A 26,407-nucleotide genomic window follows, 5' to 3' on the forward strand; every position below is an offset into this window, starting at 1 on the left:
GAATGGGCCCCTTCTTAATGTGGGTGCTAGGAACCAAATCCAGGTCTTCTGAACGAGCATCAAGAATGCATCTCTCCAGCCCCAAGTTTGTGTCTGTCTGGTCTTGGGGTGTATGTGTGTGCTTGTTTAAATATAAGGTCTCAAATAGTGGGGGGAAAAAGACCCAAGAGACTAAAACATCTAGTGCTCAGAGCTGCTTCTAGGCCCTTCCAGATCTGTGCTCAGTCCCAGGCAGCTGATTTGACTTCTTAGAATGCAGCATTTCTCTGCACTGCTACCACATACTCCTGGGTACAGAGCAAAGGCCACACTACTCAAAAGTACAGAGAGACAAGGGGTGCTAGGGAGCCATAATGGTAGAGTCTATTTTCTCCAACAAACCAAAGATGGATTCCACCCAGTGCAGCTTGGTGAGCTCGCTCGCTAAGTAAGGTTAATTACAGAAGCATGGGCAACACAGGCAAAACACCACTGATGTGTTCTGCCACCAGTCAGTTTCTACCTCTTATACACACACACTGGCATGTCTACGATTATATACAACTGGGGCAGGTAGGAGGGCTGATGGATTCCCTTGTGAGGTCAGTTGTGACCCTTCACCCTCCTTCCACAGGTAACAGCCTCGCCGTCATTACCACAGACTCAGCTATTGGCTGTATTATTTTATTGTGGCTGTGACCAAAGTCTCCTGAAGGCTACCACAGCAGCTCTGCCTCATGATAGTGATGGTTATGTCTATCTTCCTGAGAAATGCTATGTGACACTGCTCAGCCCAGGGCCTGAGCCTCCATGGTCCAACCCCTACCCCCCATTTTAGTCAATGTCTTACTATGCAGCCTTGGCTGGCCTGAAACTTGCTGTGTAGATCAGGCTGACTTTGAACTCAGAGAGATCTGCCTGCCTCTGTCTCTTGAGTGCTGGAATTAAAGGCATGAACCACCATGCCAAACCTGGTTCCTTAACTTTTGGTGATTTGTGTCATTATATAGAAAAAGTGTTTAGGGAAAAAGATTGAAGGTAGATAGGCCTTGGATCATTATTCAACAGTTAGTGACCATGTATAAGACCCAATCCTTGTCAAGCTTGAAATGTAATGGGAAAGAGAAGACATTTGTGAGAATGAAACCATGTGACTGTAAACCATGAAAATAGAGTGGGGAACACATGCTTGATCTTCCCTAGGGCTTGCCACAGTGACATGATACAGAAGGCTGGAGAACAATGGTGTAGAGAAGCCATACACAGCCAGTGAGCACCAACTCCCACAGTGCCTACCTATGGGTTCCTGAACCATATTCCAGTGGGTCTCACTATATTGGTGTGTTCAGCTACACCGTGAGAGGCCCCAGTCTCTGAGACAGTAAGCTCTACTCTCAGAACTAACCAAAGGCAGTGACTCTTGGTATGTTGAACTTTGCATATAATTCACTATATTACCCATTTTGATGTTTAGCCCATGCCAGTTAAGATATGTTGGGGGATGGTTTACATGTGACTAGAGTTAGGAGATAGGAGATTGATCCACATGAAGAATAAATGGGCCATCCAAGGTAGGAATGCTGGTCTATGTCAAAAGTGCCAAGTTCATGCTGCATGAAGCGGCAGGTTGCAACTTCATATTGAAGTCAGGCTTGAAGCAGGAGCTGCACAGGGCAGAAGGAAAGGAAGCACGGAGACAGGGATTGTAAGGCAAGGAGGAGATGGGTGTGGCCAGAGAGTTATGAATCTCTGGTTATACAGTTAGATGGTGAGGCATATAGTGCAGGCCATGGAAGACCCTGAACACTCAAAGTGTCCTATAACAGACCATCAGCAGGCTGGGATCCACTGTAGTGCAGCCCTGTAGAACTTAAAAGCAGAGCAGGCATAGCTACCAAAGGAGGTCAGGAAGGATTCGATGAAGTCCTGAAGACGTCAGGATAAACCAGAGACCATTGAAAATGACACAGAGACACAGGTAAACCTTTTTTATTTAAATGGACTTTCCCATTTCTGAGCAAATAAATTTTGTGTGCGGGTGCACTCATGCACATGAGCAGAGATTGCTGGGTCCTGGTTTGTTTGTTGTTTTTTTTTTTTTTTTCCCATTCTCTGCCTATTCCTACAAGAGAGGGTCTCTTACTAGACTGGGGCTAAGCTGGGAGCCAGCAAGCCCCAGGGGTGTTGCCCTCTCCCTTGCTGTCCAGGGCACACTGGGCTTACAGGTACACTTGGCTTTTTATGTGGGTGCTGAGGATTTGAACTCTGGTCCTCATGCCTGCACTGTAAGTGCTCGTGCCCACTAAACTATCCCTAGCCTTCCCCCTCTCCCCTTTTTTGAGGGTGGTGGTTGCGGGGAAGGTGATGCTGAATTTTGGACTCAAGGCTTCCTAGATGTTAGGAAAACACTCTTCCACTGTACTGTCTTCCAGCCTTTCCTTCCTTCTTTCCTTCCTTCCTTCCTTCCTTCCTTCCTTCCTTCCTTCTTTTTCTTTCTGAGATTGTCTCATGTAGTTCAGAGTAGCCTGCAGCTTCCTATGTAGGCAAAGACAAGCTTTGATTTCTGACCCTTCTCCCTTCATCTGCTGAGTACTGAATCACAGGCATGCAGGCATGTACCACCTCCCATGCTTCATACACTGCTTCATGTGTGCTAGGCAAACACTATCCACTGAACTACATTGACAGCTCCAAACTATGCTATCTTATCATCAAGGATTCTACTGTCATAATTGTCTTTCTGAGACCTGGTCCCTGGGTATTGGACATTGTTGGGAAGTAAGGGAAAAATAGCAAAAAATTCACATCAGCCCTGACTAATCAGCCTGGGCCTATAACTTTACAGTGGCGGATCATTTGGCCTTTAGTGTTATAAAAGCACCCTACAGGGCAAACTGTGGGCCCAGGGCTAGTCTCTCCTCTGGCTCTGCATTGATATCTCCCATGAGACACTTTAGCAGACTTTTATACTTTTTGAGTCAGAGAAAGAGCCTCCTTTCAGCCTAGCACAGCAAATGCCTCAAATTACCCCTAGCCCGTGAGTCATCTCTGTTCATTTGTTGCTGGTTTCATTATATAGCCCTGGCTATCCTGGACCTTGCTACGTAGACCAGGCTTGAACTCAGAGAAATCCACCTGCCTCTACCTCCTAAGCACTGGTATTAAAGGCATGTGCCACTAAGTCTAGCCTCTGGCCTCTGTCTCTGTTCTTAGAAGACTTTGACCATTCTCAGCACCAGAACCACCACCTGGATCTTTCTCCATCTTGCATTTCCCTTGTCTCACTAGGGCCCGCTTTCTTCTGTCCTGAGGCCTCCTCAGCCCTCTCTCCGGATGTACTGGGGCTCTGCGGTACAACTTGGTTCCATCTTTGCTCACCTTCTGTCTCCTGAGCCATTTCCCGTGGCCTCTCTTTCCACAACTCAAATGGCTAATAAAAAGTTGGTGAAACAAAATATTAGTTGTTCTTTAAGAGGAAGTATGTATCATTTTTTCCAAACTAACAGTCAATGAATAGAATTTTGAAGGTTTCATCTTAATATATTCAAAATAAAAAGTATAAAAAGGAGATACACATGGGGGGATCTAGCAGGGCATGGGGGTGGCCACAACTGTAGTCCCAGCTACTCTAGAAGACAAGACAAAAAAATAAAATAAAATAATCTTGTTACACACATATCTGGTTCTCCTTCGAGGAAACATTCACGTTATGGGTTCTAGGAAATACTCTCTAAAGTGTTACTTTCGTAGGGATGATACTGTGCTCTCTATGCCATTTTCTGTCTTTCATGAAGCTTTTGAGAAGTCATTGTGATGGGTACATAGGTAATGTCTTTCCTTTTCTCCTTTTGGGGGGGGGTTGTTTTGTTTTGTTTTTGTTTTTTAAATCAGGATCCAATCATGTAGCCCCAGTTGGCCTGGAACTCAATATGTAGAACAGACTGGCCTTGAACTCATCTCTCTGCCTCCCAGTGAAAAAGTCAGGCTGCTACTGTGCCCTGCTGAGCAGTTGCATATTGTCCGTGGAATGGGTGGACTCAATTTATTTACTAGATCCATATTGATTACCTTGTGGTTTTTATTGGGGGTGCTTTTCGTTTGTTTGCTTGCTTTGGACACAAGGCCTTATGCAGCCTAGGCTGGCTGCAAACTCATTATGTAACTGAGACCGCCTGCTTCTACCTACCAAGTCCTCAGTTAGGTTTCTCTTCCAAATCAGCTCACTCTGAGAGACAGGGGGTGAGGTGAGGTGAGGAGAGGGGAAAGGAGATAAGAGGCAGAGGGGGCGGGGGGGGGGGGGGAAGGAGAGATCGATCTCCTGACTTGCTTCAACCTACCAAGAACTGGGATCACATAGGTGTGTGTCACCAGGCCTACTTGGTTTTTAATTTATTATTATTATGGAGGGGCATGTTCCATTGTACACTGTGGAGGTCAGGGACAATCGTAAAGTCAGTTCTCTCTTTCCACCTTTACCTTGGTTCCAAGGAAGGAACTCATTACCAGGCTTGTGAGGTGAGTGCCTTCGCCGGCTTAGCCACCTGAGGGGCTGCACCAGGTCTGTTTTTAGAGCAGTGTGAATTGCTCCACAGTGCACCTGTGAAAACGATACACACGATACACACGTTTCACCCTCTGGCAGTCTCTCACTGTCTGTCCTTTACTGTCCCAGCTTCCCTCTGTGCTGAGCCAGCCTGGATCTTCAGTGTGACCAGACCAGACCCCATTTATGTTCATCCATGCTCTCCTGAGGCCCTGGCCTGGGAAGTTGTGCTTAAGTCCTGTTCTCTCAAACTCCAGCTCTGCCCTCACCTCCTCACTAAAGCCTGTCCTGCACTCTACCTTACAGCCTTTCCTTATTGTGAGCAGAATTTTTCAAAATATCTCCAGGAACTAAAAACTGTGTCTGAGAAAAGTACAAGGACAGGTCAGGGGGCCATCTGAGTCCTTACATTTGGTTTGATCACACAAAGCTGTAATGTGTTTTTTAAAGGTGGTGTGTGTAGCCCACTCAACATCAAACTTAGTACCTTGCTTTAAGACAAGCATGGTGATATGGGTATATAATCTTAGTACTGAGTGGGGATGAGGCAGAAGGATGACTGAGTTTGAGTTGTCCTAGGCTATATAGCAAGATGGTGTCTCAAAATAGAGAAGAAAAATCTTGCCTCAACATTCCCTTCTTAGATCTCTGCTGGGATTACAGCATTACACCATGCCCAGCAGTTAAATTCAGAGAGAGAGAGAGAGAGAGAGAGAGAGAGAGAGAGAGAGAGAGAGAGAGAGAGAAAGAGAGAGAGAGAGAGAGAGACCAGATCTGGCATGTTGACTACTGACATTCCCTCAGAATAGAGAGAACCTGAGATCCCAGCAGCTCCCTCCTGCACCTCCCAGTCATCTGAATGCAATTCTCCTCTAACAGCATATGGCTTCAGTTCTCAGGGAGGGCTGGAGCACACAGAGTGTAGAAGGTCGACTGAAGCAGGGACTCCATCTATGCAGCTGTAATGAAGTGGCTGTCTGTGCTGGAGTGCGACTTTCCAGTGGTGCAGCTGTTTGAGGTTCACTCCTGTAAATAACCTTTCACCCAAGCTCTGTAAATATGCTCAGTAAATGCATTGCTTCCCCACACTGGAATCCTACTTTGGTTTGCTGTTTGTGCTCTCTAAAGAGTAGGCAGATGTTTGTTTACTTCAGCTCAGGGAGAGTTCCTCGAGCTTCCTATAATCCTTAATTAAAAAAATATGTATATAGGGGTTGGGGATTTAGCTCAGTGGTAGAGCGCTTGCCTAGCAAGCGCAAGGCCCTGAGTTCGGTCCCCAGCTCCGGAAAAAAGAAAAAGAAAAAAAAATATGTGTATAGGTTTTTCACCTCCATATACATCTCTGTATATATGTGCCTGGAACCCACAGAAGCCAAAATAGAGTAGATCCCCTGGAACTCAAATGACTGTTATGGGCAACCATGTGGATGTCCCATCCTCTGGAAGAAGAGTCAGTGCTCTTAATTGCTGAACCATCTCTACCATAATACTTTTATCAGTTCAAGTACTTCTTTCTACTTGTAATCTCAGAAGATGGCTGATCAGCAGAGAATGAGAAATTTTCTGGAAAGAACCTGGAATCATTCACAGACTCAGAGGTGTAGTTGAATTAACTCAGGATACACAGAAAATCACCTCTGATTCTCTGTGTTAGGTTTCTCTTCCAAATCAGTTGACTCTGAGAGACTAGGGGTTGGTGGAGGAGAGATAGAGGGGGAGGGGGAAGAGAGGGGTTGAGGAAGAGGAGGGCAAGGAGAGGGAGAGGGAGAGAGAGAGGGAGAGAGAGAGAACACCCCCTATAGTTTGTTTCTGGTAAGAAGAGCTTTATTTGGTTCAGCCTGTACTGTACTTGGTGCAGTTCATGTTACAGGCCCACTCTGACTCAGTGACTGTGTCTGTAGGTTAGGATGCTATAATGGGGTCCAGCTAGGTCAGTTGCTTGCCCTTTAGTCACTGCCCAGGCTGGGGATGCCACCTAAGAAGATGGCAATAATGACTTGCTCTCCTGGCAAACAACTATAATCTGGCTATTTAGGAGGTTGACAGAGGAAAATCCTAAATTCAAGGCCATCCTAAGCCAGTTGAGTTCAAGACCAGCCTGGATAATAAAGTGATACTATGTCTCAACAAACAAAAGCATTGGGTGGGGGGGTTGGAGATTTAGCTCAGTGGTAGAGCACTTGCCTAGCAAGCGCAAGGCCCTGTGTTCGGTCCCCAGCTCCGAAAAAAAGAAAAAAGAAAAAAAAAAAAAAGCATTGGGTGTGGGTGTGGTGTGGGTGTGGGTGTGGGTGGGGGTGGGGGTGGGGGTGGGGGGTGGAGAGGTGGAGGGGTTGGGGGAGCTGAGGATATAGCTCATAGTGGGGTGGTCCTCATCTTATAGACCTGAGCAGGGGTGACTGAACAGGAAAGGTCTCAAAGGAGTAAAACTAAGGCCATTGTCTATAAAGTTTCTTGAATTTTAAAAACTGTCTCTGCTGGCTATGGTGGCAACCACTTTTAACCCTAGCAATAAGGAGGCAGAAGCAAGAAGATCTCTGCAAGTTTAAAGCCAACCTGGTCTACTGAGTGAGTTCTGGAATAGCCAGGGCTATGTAGACAGACCCTGCTTCAAAAATTAAAAAAAAGGGGTTGGGGATTTAGCTCAGTGGTAGAGCGCTTGCCTAGGAAGCGCAAGGCCCTCTGTTCGGTCCCCAGCTCCAAAAAGAAGAACCAAAAAAAAAAAAAAAAAAAAAAAATTAAAAAAAAGCAAAAAGAAGTCTAGGCAGAGGTATAGCTGCGTACATATGCCAATGCTACAACCCAGGCACAAAATCGCAAATGAAAGGACAGAGTTACTTAAAACATTATTTTAAACTTAAGATTATGTAGTGGTACATGCATGCAATCCCAGCCCTCAAGAGACAGAGGCAAGGGGATTAGGAATTCAAGGACACCACAGCCACCAACACAACAAAGAGGTATTTGTGGCTGCAGGTTATCATAGTTACTCCCCAGGTGGCTGCCATCTTGCAGCGTAGTCAACAACTACTCTTCCAAAAATCAACTTTTGTTTGTGCTGCACAGATTTCTCTATTGTAATTTCCAAGCCTCTCTCTACGTTCACACTCTACAGACACAGAGATGAGAAGATACAAATCCCAACAGTTGCATGTTTCTCACTTCTCTAATAATGCCACCATTTGTAGTGACTGGAAGCCTCTTTTAAAGTTTGTATTTAGTGCTGGGCAGATGGCTCAGTGGTTAAGAGCACTTACTGTTCTTCCAGAGGTCATGAGTCCAATTCCCAACAACCATATGGTGGCTCACAACCATCTGTAACAGGATGCCCTCTTCTGGTGTGTCTGAAGACAGCTACAATGTATTCATATATTTTATTTATAATAAATAAAATCTTTAAAGTGTTTTTCCTGAGCATGTGTAAACATCTAGTGTCAGTAGAAAAGAGCAAATGGAGCTTCTGAGAGACATTTTTCTTGGTGAGTTCCTTGCAGTACAAGGCTTTGCTTTTCCAAATATAAAAGCAAACCAGAAGCCAGGTATTTTGTTATTGGGTGTTTGCTCCATGTCAGCCACACAGCTTCTACAAAACACCTCACATGAATTGCTTCACACTCTCAATGAGAAGATAAGGATCGAAACTAGAGAGCATTAGCCAAACTGTCTAAATGTTTGTCTTTATGTGTGCCGGCTTGAGTTTATATGCACCATATATGTGTAGGAACCCTTAGAAGCCAGAAGAGGGTGGTCAGATCCCCTGGAACTGGAGTACCAGGTAGTTATGAGCCACCATGTGGGTGCTGGTGTATCTCTCCAGCCTTTGTGCTTTTTTTTTTTTTTTTTTTTTTTGGTTCTTTTTTTTCCGGAGCTGGGGACCGAACCCAGGGCCTTGCGCTTCCTAGGCAAGCGCTCTACCACTGAGCTAAATCCCCAACCCCCTTAACCCACCTCTCTTAACTCTTCACTTTTATTTTTAAATTATATGTTATGTGGCATGTGAGTGCAGGTACCTGCAAAGGGTCAGGAGATGACACTGGTTCCCCTTTGGCTGGAGTTATGTCTTGTGAACCATCTAACATGGGTGTCATAAACTGAATTCAGGTCCTTTGCAAGAGCAGTAAATGGTCGAGAGCCATCTCCCCAGCCCCAAGTTTTGTTTATTTGTTTCTTGGATTTTTGCTTGTTTGTTTTTAGACAAGGTCTTAAAACATAACTCTGATTAGTCTTAAACTTGCTACATGGACCAGGCTGGCCCTGAACTCCTAGAAATCAGAAAGCCTCTGCCCCCACAGAATTGGGATTAAAGGTCACCAGGCCTGCCCCCACTTCTTTAAAAAAAAAAAAAAATTTGTTTATTCTTATTTATTTAAGTACACTGTAGCTGTCTTCAGACACACCAGAAGAGGGCATCAGACTTCATTACAGACGGTTGTGAGCCACCATGTGGTTGCTGGCAATTGAACTCAGGACCTCTGGAGAGCAGTCAGTCAGTGGTCTTAACCACTGAGCCATCTCTCCACCCCACCCCTCCCTTTTTGGACATACCTTCAAAGCTAGCTGCTTAGAAGCTGTCTGAGCCTATCTACGGTGTTCTTTTTCTTCATACTCACATTCTGTGTTCGTGTTTTAGAATATAATAGTTCAGCAGATGCCACTGTAATTGCATTTCCCTATAGCTAAATACTAACTGCCTTTAATGTTATAGGTCAAGATTACCCAACTACTTACTGTAACACAGGGCTGGCAAACCTGATTGTTTTTGCAGAGGATCACTCTTTCTTTTTTTTTTTTTTTTTTTTTTTTCTCTCTTTTTTTTTTTTTCCCCCGGAGCTGGGGACCGAACCCAGGGCCTTGCACTTGCTAGGCAAGGGCTAGCGCTCTACCACTGAGCTAAATCCCCAACCCTAGAGGATCACTCTTGATTAGCTACTTCTAACTTCACAGAAATGAATTGTTGGCTCAGTAATTTTCTTTTTTCTTTTTCTTTCTTTTTCTTTTTTCTTTTTTTTTGGAGCTGGGAACTGAACCCAGGGCTTTGCGCTTGCTAGGCAAGCGCTCTACCACTGAGCTAAATCCCCAACCCCGCCTTTGTGCTTTTTTAAAAAATAATTTACTCTTTTGAGACTGGGTTTCACTATATAGCTATGGCTGGTCTGGAACTCAGAGATCTACCCGCCTCTGCCTCCCAAGTGTTAAAATCAAAGGCATGCAACACACACACACACACACACACACACACACACACACACACACACGAGAGAGAGAGAGAGAGAGAGAGAGAGAGAGAGAGAGAGAGAATTTTAAAGAAGAAAAGCAAAGAGAAGTAATTAATATGGCCAAAACCAAACTGGGAAGAAGAAATTAAGGGGTCCAGTGAATTAAATCAGTCTTTGGGGGTACTCACAGAATTTTTTGGCTTATATAAGATTAGAACAAAGGGAAAGAAAGCATGCATAATTGCTGAGCCCGGCATGGCCATGTACGAGACACTATGATGTTGTTTCCTGCCCCTGGAACAGAGCCAGCAGGGCATGGGCCTCCATGAGTGTTAATGGTTGCTGTGGGCATTAGGCTTGTTTGTATAACAGTGCACACACTTTCATGTTCCTCCTTCAAGGACTGTCCTCTCTGCCAAGATTAATGACTCCATGATAATCACCTCCGGGAGGTGAGGGTGTGTCTATGTCTCAGCAAAATGGTAGAATGCTGTGCCCTTTAAGACAGTCCTTAAGACTGTGGGAAAGAAAGCTGAAAACATGAATACAAAATTAAATAATTTCCCAGCTATGCAAAATATAAGGATGCAAAATGAATTATATAAGGATCTTCACAGATCTAAAGGAACAGAGGCATCTCCACTATGAGCCAGTCTGTCAGAATGATACAAAGACAGGCAGATACAAAGATAGGCAGATTCCTGAGTTCAAGGTCAGCCTGGGGCGGAGAGAGTTTAGGTCCAGGCTCAGGAGTGGTAGTGTAGTGCCAGAGAAATATTAGTGTTCCCCTGCAAAACAGACAGGAGCCAATCTGATGTAACTCACAGCAGGGTCTTTATTTGAGCTAGCTCGGGCCTCCCAGCACACTGCTGTCACACAGGATGGTTTTGGTGGTGGGGGAGCCCCCAATATCTACAGGGCAAGGTTTTATAGTAAGCAGCAAGCAGGGAGTACATGTGCAAGCATCTAATTGGAAAGCTATTGTGGCCTTTGACATAATTGGCTGCTGCTGGGAGTCATATCATAACCTTAATTTCTGCCCTCTCCACATTGCTCATTAGACAGAGAATGGGCTTGACCTGGGGGTACAGGTTTGTTGGGGGAAATAACCTGAGACACTGGTCTTGTTGAGGGTATAACCTGGAGATGCTGGTTTTTGTTGGGGATTAGTCTAGAGACTGGAGCTAGGTTTGGGTTTTGTTTGGGGGCAACTTGGAAACTAATGCTAGGTACCAACCTGTTAGTTTACCAGAATTTAAACTTAGGTCAGGTTCTCTAAAATGGAGTCTAAACTTAAAAGATTTGGCCTTTCATTAGGAAGGGTAATTTCAAGGCAGGGTCCTGGGTCCCACCCAGATATCTTATTGCCTGTGCCTGTGCTTGCTGTCTCTTTCTAAGAAGAATTGAGGGGCTGGGATCATGGAATGCTGAAATGTAAATAAAAAACTGGGCTTTTGATCTGCAAGAGGTGAACTATCCAGAGAGTTTTTAGAACAGCATGAGAAAGCTGTTTCGAGCAGAGCAGAACACAGGGATCTGAGAGGCTGTTCCAAGCACACAGAGAGAGAGCAGTCTGGAAAGCCAACCACAGCAGAGCATAAGCATCAGTTTGGACCCACAATTTGACTTTGAGTCATTTGTTTCGCTGCTCCCAGACACCACTTCTCTCAGAAGCCTTCTCCAAGCTGAGGCTGGTCCTTGGGACATAACGAAGCAGTGTCCCAGTTCTTATTCTGTGAAGGGGTCAGAAGTCCTTATTGCTGCCGCGGGATTGCTTAGAAGGATCCTCTGGCTCCGGCAGGACGGTTAAGTCTGCTCCAGTTACAACTTCACACACAAGGATACCTGCCCTTATCTGAGAGGTGATCTATCCCTTACAGTTCTGCTCTTCCTGGGATTCAAGGTGACTGCTGGTTCAGGACAATGACTTAAGTCTGTGCCTTCAGCTCAAAAGGGGATGAGATGGGTCAAGTAGACCCACTCCTTGAATGATTAATACAATTATGGAGGCAAGCAGGAATTTGATCCAAACAAAGGCAACAAAGATAAAATGAAGGCATAGGCAAACCCAGACTTGCCCTGGGGGCTTAAATGAGTCAGTGCTCTTTAAAAAAAAATAATACAAATGTAGGTTTTTAAGAGCCTGTTAAGCGGATGCTGAGAAATTTCTTTCAGCAGGTCATCAGCTTGGGTCCTGGAGAAAGTTGTTAGTTGTAGTCAGTGTAGACTGGGATCCCTTGTAGAATCTTACCCCAGCCCTAACACAAGAAGGAACCAGTCTAGTGGGAGTAGTTGAATTCTCAGAGGAAACTATTCATGACTCCTGTCCTGTCATTCTCACTCAGCATCTCCACGACAATGTAATGGAAATGAGGCAAAAATGGGTATTACGAGTACTGGTTTGGGGGGTGTTATTTGGAGTCCAGGTCTCTTTAGATATTTCTAGTTAGCCAGAAACTCACTATATAGCTGAGGCTAGTCTCAAACTCCTAAGCACTGGAGTTAAAGGTGCTACTGGTGATGTGGCCAGATGTTTACAAGACAGAAGGCAGAACACACTGCCTCTAACACTCATCCCTGCATGAGGACTACGTTAATTATTTGCGGTTAAGGCTACCTTGAATTCTGCAATGCAAGTGATTACTGTATTTAACATTCTACAGTGGATTAACCTGAAAAAGCCACGTAACAGGTGAGCATTTGGAACAAAATCACTTGCTTATGAGACTCACTTTTTCATCAGCTTTAGCTGTGTTCATCTCTCACAGTAAAGTGTAAGTGTACACATTTTAAAAAGCTATTTTTATTTTTGACAACTGCCTGCAAGTACAGAATGTACGGTGATCACATCCACCCCCATTAGCCTCCCTTTGCACTAGTCCCACTCTCTCTTTCCCGCGCCTTTTTTCCCTCTCTCTCCTTTCCGCGCCCTTTTTTTTAAACTTACGCATATTTGAATCTCTTAAAGCATTTCGCGGAGTGCAGGGCTTAAATTCAGAAAATGCTCTTGATTTTGAGAATCTTTTCCTTGCGCTTACACCCCACATTCAATGACTGAATTTCCAGGCTGCTGTTCCCCTTCCAGGAGCACAGTGGCGCAACAGATATACCGCGCGGTAGGAGGAGCCGCTGCCGCTCTTCTTGGTGGGGGCGGGGGCGCTCCCATAATGCACCTTGTATCAACACGGCGGCTGTGGCGGCTTCCAGGAGGGTCCGGGCGACTGGTGGAGCAACACAGTCCGAGCACTCTCCCGCCAGTCGGTGTTGTGGGGCGACTGTGACCATGGCGGAGTCGACGCCTGCTCGGGTAAGGGGCTCCGGCTGGCCCGGGAGGGCCTTAGGAAGACAGCGCCCTGCCCGGGGCGGGGCCTGAGGCGCTCGGTCGCGGGCTCGGTTTCCTCCGCGGCCGTTGGCGCCGGCGGATGCCGACTTTCCTCCCGGCTACGCTCGCCCTCCGTCCGCTCGCTCTCTGGGTCCTTCTGCATCAGGCTCAGAGGCTGGGTACTCTGCGTCTTTCCGTAGAAACTTCTGCGAGGCTTTTTAAGTTGTTTGTGACTGTGCCCTCATATTTTCCTGCTTCGTGCCAACTAGGGACTCGTTTTCTGAGTTGGAATGATGGCGCGGGATAAAACCCTAGATTCCGGTTGTTGCCTTTGGGCTCAGCTGCTTAAGACCCCAGGAGTTATGGCTTCTCTCGGACCAGTGGGGTTCTGATCCGGGTGCCATGTTCTGCCATAGCTATCTGTACTGAGTTTGCAGCCACAGGTTGAAGCCAGGTGGGGCCTTCTCTCCTTGGGGACAGGTGTGTTTGCTGTTTTTGTTTGCTTGCTTTTTAAAAAATAACTGTAGGTGCACACTATTACCCTTCCCTTCTCTTCCAGCTGTCTCTATTCAGGGAATGTGAAGACACTGAAAATTGCTTTGAGGAGTATCTTCTATAACTCAGTGTTCATCTATTCAGTACATTGTCTTCGGAAGGAAGCTCCTGTGCTCAGCTCTCTAGGCCTTTGTCTCCTTAACTTGAATTGAGAATGTTGAGTTCCTTGTTAGAGCATTTCTACTTTTTTTTCTGGCTCCAGTCTCCTCATACTGTGTCACAGTCGAAATTAACATAGGAAAAGAGTAGGGTGGATGGCCCTGAACTGGCTTTTTGTCATTGAGACAGCCTCACTCTGTAGCAGAGGCTGGCCTCAAGCTGGTGGCAATCTTCCCGACTCAGCCTCCCCAATGCTGCATTTACAGGCATGAGTCGTTATGCAGGGTTTTGTTTGGTGGGTTATTTTGTTTGTTTGTTGTTTTTTTTAAAAGATATATAATAAATAAAAGTACACCGTAGCTGTCTTCAAACACACCAGAAGAGGGCATTAGATCTCATTACAGATGACTGTAAGATACCATGTGGTTGCTGAGACTTGAACTCAGGACCTCTGGAAGAGCAGTCAGTGCTCTTAACCGCTGAGCCATCTCTTCGGCCCCTTGGGGCAGATTCTTAAGTGCCCCAGCCTAGCCTATCTGAGAATGACCTTAAACTCCTACCTCTGACTCCCAACTTGCAGAGATTACAGGCAATTTTTTTTGTCTATTTTTTTTAAAGATTCATTTATTTATTATATGAGTACACTGTCGCTGTCTTCAGACACCAGAAGAGGGCATCAGATCTCATTACAGATGGTTATGAACCACCATGTGATTGCTAGGATTTGAACTCAGGACCTCTGGAAGAGCAGTCAGTGTTCTAACCCACTGAGACATCTCTCTAGACTGTCTATTATTATTATTATTATTATTATTATTATTATTATTATTAATCTTTCAAAATAAGGTCTTGTTGTATAGTCCTGGCTACCTGGGACCAGTTTTGTAGACCAGGCTGGCTCTGAACTTGGAGCAATCCTGCTTCTGCATCACAGTGCTAATGAGAGACCAGGAGTTAGACATACTTTCCCCAGGGTAAGCAGATAGGGGAGGGGCCACGGGTAGGTAGGCAGATTTCAAAGATGGACATCTCTTCCTGATGCTCTTGACTTGAGTAAAGACTGGCAGCAAAGGCTTTGTCACCCACCAGCAGGTCCCCTGCTGATGGACTGGCCCAACCAGTTCACAGCCTATTGCAAAACAGTTCTGGGCCAGTCAGCCATCTTCAAACTGAACAGCCCTAAATTAGAGGATGAAGAGTCTTCAGAAGCTGTAAAGCCACAGCCCCCCAAATCTAGTAACTCCCCGAGTTGCCCTCTGCTTTGAAGAGCATCCTTTTCTCTGTGTCTGCTGCATATGTGTTTCCACACTACCAATAAACACTTTTCTTCAACTGTGGATCCTGTCAGTAGTGTTTGAGATCTCTTTGATGCTACCTGTGGGGCTTAGGTTTTTCCTGCCTTTTAATTTTTAGCTGGCAGAGAAAACGCACACTATCCAGACCCCTAGAGTGGCTCATTTCCAGACTCCTAGACTGTACCAGTACACCAATGTTATGCACTTTGGCTTTTTGGGTCCAGAAACACTTTGGGAACCCTGAGGTCTTTTTGTGGAAAAGAGATCTAATAAAATTAATGTTGAAAGTTTTGCATTGATTGAAATTCACTATGTTTTTTCTAGGAAGTGGGTTAGAACTAATTAGAATGAATGGACTGAAAGATTTATCGGTGTTTATTTTCAAGGAGTTACCACTTAACAGAAAACAGGACACTTGTGATTATGGTGTTCTGCATCTGACTCCCTTGAGACCCAGATGCAGTCTATAAAGTGTTTTCTCTAGGTAGATTAGTTTTAGCACAAAAGTGAGGTGAGAGGACCAACACACTCCATTCCTGGGTATTCCACTCTGAGTTCTCACCAGCCGACCTCACTAAGAAGCAGCAATAAAGGTCAACCAAAATCTAAAAGTAAACTGGAACTTACAGTCTTGACATTGTAAGATTTATTTAAACTGTTCTTGAACATACTTTGAATATATTTGTATTCTCACACATCTCTTCAGGTGAGGATTCTGTACTGCTAGGCCAGATACATGTCCTGATCATAACAATTAAAAATAAAAAATATTGAGAAAAACCATGTAAATAATATTTGAAATTTATAGTAAATCATAAGCCCATTATTTTGTGCAACAATCCAAAATAAGTAAAAGTAATACTTATGACTCAAAGACAGAAAGTGGGAACTCCTAAGATACGAACAGAGTTGGGAAGCCAACTTTGAGAGCATTTGTCGAACAATCACATTTAATGTTTATGAAATCAAGTGACTGTTTTTTTGAGTCAGAGCTTTACTACATAACTCTGGCTGTCCAGGAATTCAATATGTAGACCAGGCTGGCTTTGAACTCACAGAGATTGTCCTGGCTTTGCCTCCCAAGTGCTAAGATTAAATGCCTGGCTGAATAGAATAGTAATTTGTTGAAGTAATGACAGGTAATTAAACTATTTGTCAGCATTGATGTAGAAGCTAGGAAGAAGAGATCAGAATTCAGAAGTCTTGTGGCCTTTTAAATATACTTTTTATAATTTCTAGGATAATTGCTAAAGACTAAAGAGTCAGTTACAATAAATATAATTGAAGTAAAAGATAAAGACTGCCAGTACAGAAAAATCCGACCTTCTGGCTTATAGCAAATACAGCTAGAAGATGTCTATACATATGGTTAACTATAAAAGGACATGAGAACAATTTGTCAACAATACTAATTAAAAGTAACTAGGCTAAAAAATATATTGTTGCCAGAGATTGAATGCATTTCTTGGAAAAAGATTCAGTTCTCCATCTTGAAATGACATCTTTAAACTAATTTGAGGCTAATTACTTAGCTTTGGGTAGATTTAAAAAATGACAGTCAAAGCTCATTATAGAATATTCAAATTTAATGTATTTTATTTAGTAGAAAAAAGTCATGAGTATTATTGCTCACCCATTAGAACCTGTGGAGAGGACAGAGATTTTCTGCCCCATTTGCTGCTGTTGTCCCTAGATACAAGGACTGTCAAGTCTTAAGATGTAGCTAGTATGAACAATAAAATGAGTTTTAATTAGATGAGCTAATCATGATGACTCTGCCTTTAGTCCCAGTATTTGGAAGGCAGAACAGATGAATCTCTGAGTTCAAGGCCTGTCTTTTTTTTTTTAAGATTTATTTATTATATGTAAGTACACTGTAACTGTCTTCAGACACACCAGAAGAGGGCATCAGATCTCATTACAGATGGTTGTGAGCAACCATGTGGTTGGTGGGATTTGAACTCAGGATCTCTACTGGAAGAGCTGTCTAGCCCCCAAAGCCTGTCTGTTCTATATTGTGTGTTCCAGCATAGCCAGAGATGTATAGCAAGACTTTGCCTCAAAAAAGAGAAGGGAAAAATCTTCCCAAAAATAGGAATAGGGTAGTGAGCTGAAGAAAAGCATATGCTCAATGTTATTAATACCATATCCATTTTCTAGTAGCATATATCTATGTATATTGATAAAATATAGATTAAAAGAGAAAGAACTAAGGAAAGGGGCTGGAAAGATGGCTCAGTGGTTTAGGCCCTTCTTGCTCTTGCAGGGGACCCAGGTTGATTCCCAGCTGCGATGTGGTGACTTAAAAACCATCTGTAACTCCAGCTTTGGGATCTGATGCCCTCTTCTGGTCTGCATTGGTACTAGGCACACTATGTTAAAATGTTGAACGTGCTTTGTGTATGGGTCAAAACATTTTATCCTAAAAATGTTATTTCTCAAATTTATCTGTGGAATTTGACACATTTCCAAACGTCTCTGGAGATATTTTTGTGAAACTCATGTTTGTAGGATGTCTGTGGGTCAAAAGTCAAGGTACTACTATAAAATAAAGAGATCATCAGTAACTACTGTACAGCTAAGATTATATTGGTAAAGTGACAGAACAATTAACAAAAAGAAAAAAAATGATGGAAACAGGCTGACAGCAAAATTTGGCTTATGGTAGAGAATGATATTACGGATTAGTGGGTAACTGTTGACTACTTTTTTTTTTATTTCTTTTTTTTTTTTAATTTCTTTTTTTTTTTTAATTTCTTTTCTTTTTTTGGAGCTGGGGACCGAAACCAGGGCCTTGCACTTGCTAGGCAAGCACTCTACCACTGAGCTAAATCCCCAACCCCAACTACTTATTTTTATTTATTATTATTGCACTTTCTGAGACAAGGTCTTACTCTATGTAGCTCTGGCTGGCCTGGGACGCACAATATAGACCAGGATGGGCATAAACTCAGAGATCCACCTGTGTTGTGATTAAAGGAATGTGCCAACATGCCTGACCCTGCTTTATTTATTTTGTGGTAATATGTGTATGTAGGTGTGAGCCTGCCATCATACTCGTGTGGTCAGATGGCAGGTGGTAGGAGCCAGTTCTCTGCTTCCACCATGTGGGCTTCAGGGATCTTAGGTCCTCAGGTTTGGCCATTAGCTGATGAGCAATCTCACCAACTTAAAATGACTTAAAGCTGTTTTTTACATTTCTTTACTTACTTTGTGTGTATATGTGCATGGATATGTATGTACACATACATTTGGAGGTCAACAAATTGAGGAAAAAGCTTACTTAACTCTGTATGGTGGTATTTTGTCTATTTTTCTAATACTTTCAAAATTACTATAAAATATACATGTCTTCCTTCCCAGAAGTCCCCATCCCCCTTTTTCTTTTGAGACAGGGTTTCTTGTAGCCCACGCGTGGCCTTGAACTTTTGATCCAGCTGCCTCCATTTTGAGTGCTGGGATTATAAGCATGCACCATGGTTCATGGGGTGCTTTAGATAGAAGTCAGGGCTTTGTCCGTGCTAGGTGAGTATGATACCAACAGAGTTGCATACCCAGCCACACATGACATTTTCCGTCTTAGTTAGGGTTTCTATTGCTGTCCATGACCAAACGCAAGTTGGAGAGAAAAGGGTTTATTTGGCTTACACTTCCATGTCACTGTTCATCATTGAATGAAGTCAGGGTAGAATCAAACAGGGGAGAAACCTGGAGACAGGAGCTGGTAAAGAGGCTGTGGAGGGGTGGCTTGTTCCCGTCGTATACTGGCTTGCTCAGCCTGATTTTTTTTTTTTTTTTTTTTTAAGAACCCAGAACCACTAGCCTAGGAATGGCATCACCCACAATGAGCTAAGCCCTCCCCCATCAATCACTATTAAGGAAATGTCCTACAGGCTTGCCTATAACCCAGTCTTATGGAGGCATTTTCTTAATTGAGGCTCCCTCCTTTCCAGTAGCTCTAGCTTGTTTCAAGTTGGCATAAAACTAACCAGCACACTGTCAGAATAAGTACATTTGGGTATGTTGTATGTTTTTGTTTGTTTTAAGAAAGCTAGGTAATTCTGAGTCTTTGACTTGGACTTGTTTTCTTTATTTGATATTTGGAAATGACCATGTCTCACTGGCCTTGTATCCTCAATCCTACAGCACAGGAGGAAAAGGCGCTCCACACCGTTAGCTCCAGCCACACCACCTTCACAGACAACAGAGAAAAGCCAGTACTTCCAGACCACAGAAATCTCACTTTGGACAGTGGTGGCTGCTATTCAAGCTGTGGAGAAGAAGATGGAATCCCAGGCTGCCCGACTGCAGAGCCTGGAGGGACGCGCAGGGTCAGCGGAGAAGAAGCTGGCTGACTTCGAGAAGACAGCTGTGGAGTTCAGCAACCAGCTGGAGGGCAAGTGGGCCGTGCTGGGGACCCTACTGCAGGAGTACGGCCTGCTGCAGCGACGGCTGGAGAATGTGGAGAACCTGCTTCGAAACAAGAACTTCTGGGTCCTTCGACTGCCCCCAGGCAGCAAGGGGGAGACCCCAAAGGTAGAACCTCTACATTTAAAAGTTAGGCAAGAAGGGGAACCCAGCCTTGACTAATCAAGATGTTGGTATCTGGATGGTACTCCTAGGAGTCAGAGTGCTCATTTCTTGTGGCTTACAATTGCAGGTGTCCGGGCCCCTTGAGAATGATGGGGTCTGTTTCTCAGAACAGGAGTGGGAGAACCTGGAGGACTGGCAGAAGGAGCTCTACAGAAATGTTATGGAAAGCAACTATGAGACGCTGGTCTCTCTAAGTGAGTGAAAGTTTTCTCCCTAGAATTCTCTCAGAGCCCTCCTGACTCCACATGTGACTGCCTGGCTCTCATCCTCTGAATCCTCTGCTGAGCTGAGGACTGACATTGCAGGTTCTCTCACCTGCAGAGACATGAAACTGTCCCAGGGACCAGTCTTTTGTAGTTCTTTTCTGGTAACACAATGACTTCTTAAGATTATTTGGATATTATTGTTAAAGTATAATATAGGTTTTTAATAACATCTCTAGGAAGTATTTTATTAGTTACTTTTGTATTGCTGTATAAGAAACTATGACCAAGGCAACTTAGAGAAGAAAAGATTTATTTGGGGTTTATGGTTTCAAGGGTTAGCGTCCTTGATGGCCAAGCAGAGATAGCAGGTGGCCAGTGGCTAGAACAACCCTGAGTTCATATCTTGAACCTTGAGCAGGATGCACAGAGGACTAACTCAAATTAGCCTTGAGACTTTTGAAATCTTAAAGCCTGCCCTCATTGAGAAGCCACCTCTAATAAGGCCACACCTCCTATTTCCAAACAGTTCTACCAACTGGGGACCAAGTTTTCAAACATATGAGCCTATGGGGGCCATTCTCCTTCAAACCACCACATGTATAATGTACCTTTGTATTTTGAGACAGAATTTCTATGTATCCTTGGCTGCCCTAGAAAATGCTATATAAATAGGCTGGCTTTGAACTCTTAGAGATCCTCATGTCTCAGTCTCTTGAGTGCTGGTACCAATGGTATATACCACACCACTACGTCCAGCTAATGTGCTGTTTTTAATATGTAAGATTGTTTGATAAGAAAACTTAGGAACTGTTAAGGTGGCTCAGTGGATAGAAGTGCTTTCTATACAAGCCTGATAACCTGCATTCAATCCTTGGAACCCATGAGGGGAGGGGACAACTGACTCCTTAAGTTGCTCTGTGCCTCCACATGTGCACTGGTACAGGTGTACCCAGACTCTTATGTAGCATATACTTACACATAGAAATAATAAAATAAAATGAAAATGTAAAGGAATTTGAATCTTGAGATGAAACATGCAGCACAAGCTGAGAAAACCTTTTTCTTGGGAATTAGCCAGAGTCATCACCAGCCACTGTGGTCTGCACATTGTTACTAGAATAGTAGCACTGTGTGTGGAAGTGTTTTCTATAAAACTTACTAATGCAGGGTTGGGGATTTAGCTCAGTGGTAGAGCGCCTGAGGCCCTGGGTTCGGTCCCCAGCTCCGAAAAAAAAAAACCAAAAAAACAAAAAACTTACTAATGCATACTATATAACAAATGTATATTTTTCTTCTAAGATAAATTCTTTTCAAATGTGGGTCCTTGCAGAAATACCAAGGAGGCCACTGGCTAGACCACAGTGAGGGCAAGGGAAGTCAGGGTGGGTCAGAGGGGTGGCCATGTTACCTCAGATGGGTTCCATGCTCTCTTTGAGACTGTTGCCTTGTGTCGCAGGGCCTCCCTCACCTGGCAGTGCCTCAGCAAGAATAGAATTAGGCACTGTGGAAGGAATCCTTGGCAAAACTTGAGTTGTGTGGGCAGAGGTGGTGTGCTAGGTAGGCAGTGGCACCTGAGCCTAGTTGGCCTAGTGAAGGAGCCGCAGAGCAGCAGCTTGGCAATCCACTGACATTGGGAAAGTGACAGTAACATTAGCTTTTATATCTTTTAGCTGTTAGTATCGATTTGCTGACATTGTTTGTTCATCGGCTTCTGACCAGCATGCAGTAAGTTTGTATTCTGCGTTTACACTCTGTCTTTTTCTAACCCAGAGGTCCTTGGCCAGCCAGAGGAAGAAGTGGAGTTGGGCGCAGAGATGGTGGGTGACTTGGTGGAAGAAGGTACCCACCTGGGTGAGTAGTTCTAGAATGTTCTTCTGTGTTGTTTCTCCATCCCTCTGCAGGTTCCCACAACTAACAGGGAACTTTCCCACAGCTGAGCTGCCAAATGCTGTCAGTAACCGCATCTGGTGTGCAGGGGGTGGACTTTGGGTTTTAAAAGTTTATTTTTATAGGTATGCATGGATGTCTATATGACTGTATGGTGTGTGTGCGTGCCGGGGGGTATCCACAGAGGACAGAAGAGGGGATTGGATCCCCCAGAGCTGGAGTTACAGGTAATTGTGAGCCACCTGGTGTGGGTGTTGGAAACAGGTGCTCTTGTTCTGTGGGCCATCTCTCCAGCCTCTGCTTGTTTTCAAGACAAGTCCTATGTGTAGTCCACAATAGCCTAGACTCACTAGGGAGCTCAGGCTGACTTCGAACTCACGATGCTCTTGATTTTACCTCCGGAGTGGGATTATAGTTAAGAACCACTACAACCTTTTTAGGTGACTATAATAGCAGTTCTCACCTGTGGGTTGTAACCCCTCTGGGGATTAAACAACTCTTTCACAGGAGTCATCTAAGACCACTGGAAAACACAGACATACATTATGATTCATAACAGTACCAAAATTATAGTTATGAAGTAACAATGAAGATATTTTTATAGTTGGTGATCACCACCTGAGGAACTGAAAGGGTCACAGCATTAAGAAGGTTGAGAACCACTGCTTTATAACTGTCAGAGGTGTTTCTTAACTCCTGCTAGCCTTTGGAATGGTGTAGATTGTGTAGCATGCTTTTCCATGCTCTACAAGTAGTAGACATAACAAGCTGTGCTCAGAGTGGGAGATGGAGGATGGGCAGTGAGTCACAGGGCCAAGAGAAAGAGACGCCAGGAAAGGCATTTGAGCAGAATATCCAGGGAGAAAAGAACTGGATATTCGATCAGTTTATTTATTATTTTCTGTGTTTGTGTGTTTTACCTGTATGAGTACTACATGCTTACGTCGAGGGTATCAGGTCCCTTGAAGCTGGAGTTACTGATGGTTGTGACCCCCCACATAGGTGCTGGCTATTGAACCTGGTCCTCTGCAAGAACAGCTGGGACTCCTAACTGCTGAGTCATCTCTCCTGCCCCAGATGTGATTTTTAAACCGTTAGTTCAGTGGGTTAAATGTAGGGCCTTTGCTGGGCATGCATCTGCAACTGGGCTTTATTTGCAGCCTCTTTTATAAAAGACTTTTTAAATTTTTGAGATAGTATCTGAGTTGCCCACAGTGGTCTTGAACATGCTCTATAGCCTAGGCAATCTATTGTGATCCTCTTGCCTTATCTTTCTGAGTAGATGAGCGTACAGGCCTGCATCACCAGGTTCAGCTTCCAATTTGTTATTTTAACTTTTTTTTTTTTGAGCTGGGGACCGAACCCAGGGCTTTGCGCTTCCTAGGTAAGCGCTCTACCACTGAGCTAAATCCCCACCCCCAACATTTTTTAATTAATCAGTCATTAGTGTATTTTGTCATTTTTCCACATAGAGATTAAGTACCGGTTTATAGGCAGGTATGGAGAAATTACAATAATGTTGTTCTCTATGAGTAAGATATTCTGATCCTCCTCCAGATTGTTCTGATTCAGCTGTTCCTAAGGAGTTTTGATTTGAGCCTTCTAAAGTCCCCAGTGTTTTCTCTGGAGATACCAAAAATGCTGGAATGTGATCTTTGTTGGTTTTTTCCCTTGCAGCAGACAGGGCCATGGTTAAACAGGAGATGCTGTACAAGCAGGAGGGCCCCGCAGGTCTTCCCAGCATGTTTTCCAGTGCTGCTGAACCTCAGGCTTGCTTTGGCTCAGAACAGGCTGTGTTCTGGAATAGTCCAGGAGATTCTGCCCTCTTGGAATCAGGCCCTGGGGACTCAAACCCTGAGTCTGTTGAGAGCAGTAGAGACCCTGCCCCTGGTAGAAATCTGGACTGCCCTCGAAAACAGAAGTCTCACAGACAGGTGCAACTGGGTCAAGAGTGTGGACAGGGTCCGAAGGTGAAAAGGGACACCAGCCCGTACAAATGTTCCGAATGCCAGATCAGCTTTCGCTACAAGCAGCAGTTGACTGCACATTTGCAGAGCCACACAAGCAGAGAATCTTACTCTGCCACAGAGCCAGAGGAGAGCCTTAGACCCAGACCCCGGCTGAAACCACAGGCCAAAAGGTCGAAGCTGCATCAGTGTGATGTGTGCCACAGGAGCTTCAGCTGCAAGGTCAGTCTTGTGACCCACCAGCGGTGCCATCAGCAGGAAGGCCCCAGCACCAGCCCACAAATCCAGGAGAGATTCTCCCCAAACAGCTTAGTTGCTTTGCCTGGCCACATCCCTTGGAGGAAAAGTCGAAGCTCTCTCATCTGTGGGTACTGTGGCAAAAGTTTCAGCCACCCATCAGACTTGGTTCGGCACCAGCGCATCCACACGGGTGAGAGGCCCTACAGTTGCCCCGAATGTGAGAAGAGCTTTGTCCAGAAGCAGCACCTCCTGCAGCACCAGAAAATCCACCAGCGGGAACGGGGTGGGCTGGCTTCAGAGTCTGCAAGACCTAATGGTCTGCTTTAAGGTTGCCAGCCCCTCACCGTCGTCCGGGGGCGGAGGGGGGTGGCATCAGTCCCCCGAAGGTACACTATAAAGTCTGGCTGACTTCTTTCTGAGAATTGCTTCTGCTTTGCCCTCCTTGGCTAAGCACAAAGTCTAATCTGAGGGACAGGAGAGAAGGATCTGTGGCCCCAGCCTTTGCCGTCTTGGTCTTGTTGCTGGGTTTATTGTTTCCGTAGCCCCTGCAGGTCTCTGGTTTTCTCTTTTCTGGTGCACTGTCACACCACAGGGACTGATGGCCCGTTCCAGGGCCCACCCTAGCATTTCATACATGTCTTCCCACAGTAGTATGGGGTCATAGAGATATGTAGAAAGTTCCAGGAGGTATTACCCTCAATTTCTCTTCCTTTTGTAGCCTCCTTGTTAATAACTAGTATAAATAATTTAAATGACTGTTTAGCTTGTTCTAAAAAACCCCTTTTTGGAGTTAGATTCTTGGTTTTTTGTTTTTTTTTTGTTTTTTTTGTTTTTTTTTCTTAAATAGCTCAAAACTTGTTTTCTAAATTTCAAGAGTTGTAGAAGTTGTTCCTAACATGGGAACTGAGCCTACCCTCCAGGAGGGAGTAGTTTATGGGGCTCTTTTAGCCCACCCACGCTTAACATAGGCCAGAGAGCGAAGACACATTGCTGGGTTCCCTCACTGTGTTGCTGAGTCCACGCAGGTGGGGCTAATTTTCTCAGGTGGAGTAAGAGGAAGCCCCTGAAACCCCTGCTGAGTAAAGACTGGTTTGAAGTAGCTAAGAGTTCATTCTGGGAGCTGTTGGTGTCTCAACATACTTTCCCCTCCCCAATGTTTTCTGCAGCCCTGGGTGTGGGATAGGGTGTATGTGAAACACTGAGCTTGATTCTCTTAAGCCAGGCATCACTTGAGGTTGTTCAGATTAGACTTTCCAATGGCTGTACCAGGGACGAAGGAGGAAAAAGCACAGATGCTTATCTCAGGAGTGTTAAGTACCTGCCCCACTGTCATTTGGGGAGGGAGGTGAGAGTGGGTTCTTTGGTCATATGTGAATGTACTCTTGTCTGGAATAAATCTTGTTACTTGTATTTCAAAAAAACAAAGTGTTCTCATAGGGTTTTTTTTTTTGTTTTGTTTTTTTTCTTTTCTTCTCCGGAGCTGGGGACCGAACCCAGGGCCTTCCGCTTGCTAGGCAGGCGCTCTACCGCTGAGCTAAATCCCCAACCCCAGGTGTTTTCTGTTTGTCAAGAATTCTCACCAAGAGTCGGCGGGGAGAGGTACTTCATCAGGAAGCCTAGCCTGATCGGTCCTGTGACCGTCTTGCCTCAGAGCTCACACACTGAACCAGGGGTTCTATTACTTCTATGGTTTTATACCTTAATGTCAATTAAGATCCTGAGTCCCTGTCTCCAGGAGTTTGTTCTCAGCACCTGCTAGGAGCTTGAAGGGAGTACAGGCTCGGGCTCCATCCTAGACCTCTAGTTGGAATATTTTTTTGTTTTTGTTTTTCCAAGGCAGGGCTTCTCTGTGTAGTCCTGGCTGTCCTGGAACTCACTCTGTAGACCAGGTGGCCTATCCTCCTGCCTCTGCCCTCTGAGTGCTAAGATTAAAAGTGTGCACCACTACTACTTAGCTTGAAGGGGTCTGTTTTAAAGGGTAGACAGTTTCAGAAGGTGGGAAGGGCTGCCAGAGGCAAAGGCTTCCTTCCTCCCTACTTGAGCTTTGGTAGGGTTTTGGATGTAACAGAATGACCTCAAATCTGCCATGGCTTTGCAGGGCATCTGCAAGATTATTTTAATATATAAGAAGTTCATTCAAAGAACAAAATTCCTGCATCCCCACCCCAAAAAGCAACTCCTACTTGAGAGTTAACTTGTCACTTGTGCTGTTAATTCTGTACAGTAGACTTCATTGGGAACCTATATCCAAAAGACTGAAACTCTTATTTTCACTCAGCAAAATGAGTAACTGGGATTTATGGCATATAATATAGTTTTATGTCAACACACAAGAACAGGAAGAGGACATGGAGGTGTCTGAATCAAAAATGAGTGGTGAAACATAGGTAGGTATCTATACCAAGAATCCCCAGAGTGGGGCATTGGGGAAAACTCATCCTGGGCCCATCCTCACGGGTTCATGTGCATATAACAATTTAATGTATTACACATTTTGATTTTGTTTGG

The 26,407-nt window shown here is 44.6% G+C and overlaps 1 protein-coding gene across 2 annotated transcripts; it reads left to right on the top strand.

Moving 5' to 3' along the window:
• The first annotated feature begins 12,899 nt into the window (after positions 1-12,899).
• Positions 12,900-25,324, top strand: Zfp212 (Zinc finger protein 212). 2 transcript variants are annotated; one of them, XM_087656572.1, is made up of 5 exons: positions 12,900-13,042; positions 19,153-19,542; positions 19,667-19,793; positions 21,576-21,656; positions 23,373-25,324. In XM_087656572.1, the coding sequence occupies exons 1-5, from the start codon at positions 13,019-13,021 to the stop codon at positions 24,224-24,226; spliced, it is 1,476 nt and encodes a 491-aa protein (XP_087512698.1). In that variant the 5' UTR covers positions 12,900-13,018; the 3' UTR covers positions 24,227-25,324.
• Positions 25,325-26,407: the final 1,083 nt, after the last annotated feature.

The sequence above is a fragment of the Rattus norvegicus genome, chromosome 4 (genome assembly GCF_021556685.1).
Source record: "Rattus norvegicus strain SHRSP/BbbUtx chromosome 4, alternate assembly SHRSP_T2T, whole genome shotgun sequence".
Lineage (NCBI taxonomy): Eukaryota > Metazoa > Chordata > Mammalia > Rodentia > Muridae > Rattus > Rattus norvegicus.

Excerpts from the sequence above, each read along its gene's own strand:
- Zfp212 (XM_087656572.1), top strand. The coding sequence starts at position 13,019 with ATGGCGGAGTCGACGCCTGCTCGG. Across the intron at positions 19,794-21,575 it reads TGAGACGCTGGTCTCTCTAA|AGGTCCTTGGCCAGCCAGAG; the intron begins GTGAGTGAAAGT and ends TTTCTAACCCAG. Across the intron at positions 21,657-23,372 it reads GGAAGAAGGTACCCACCTGG|ACAGGGCCATGGTTAAACAG; the intron begins GTGAGTAGTTCT and ends CCCTTGCAGCAG.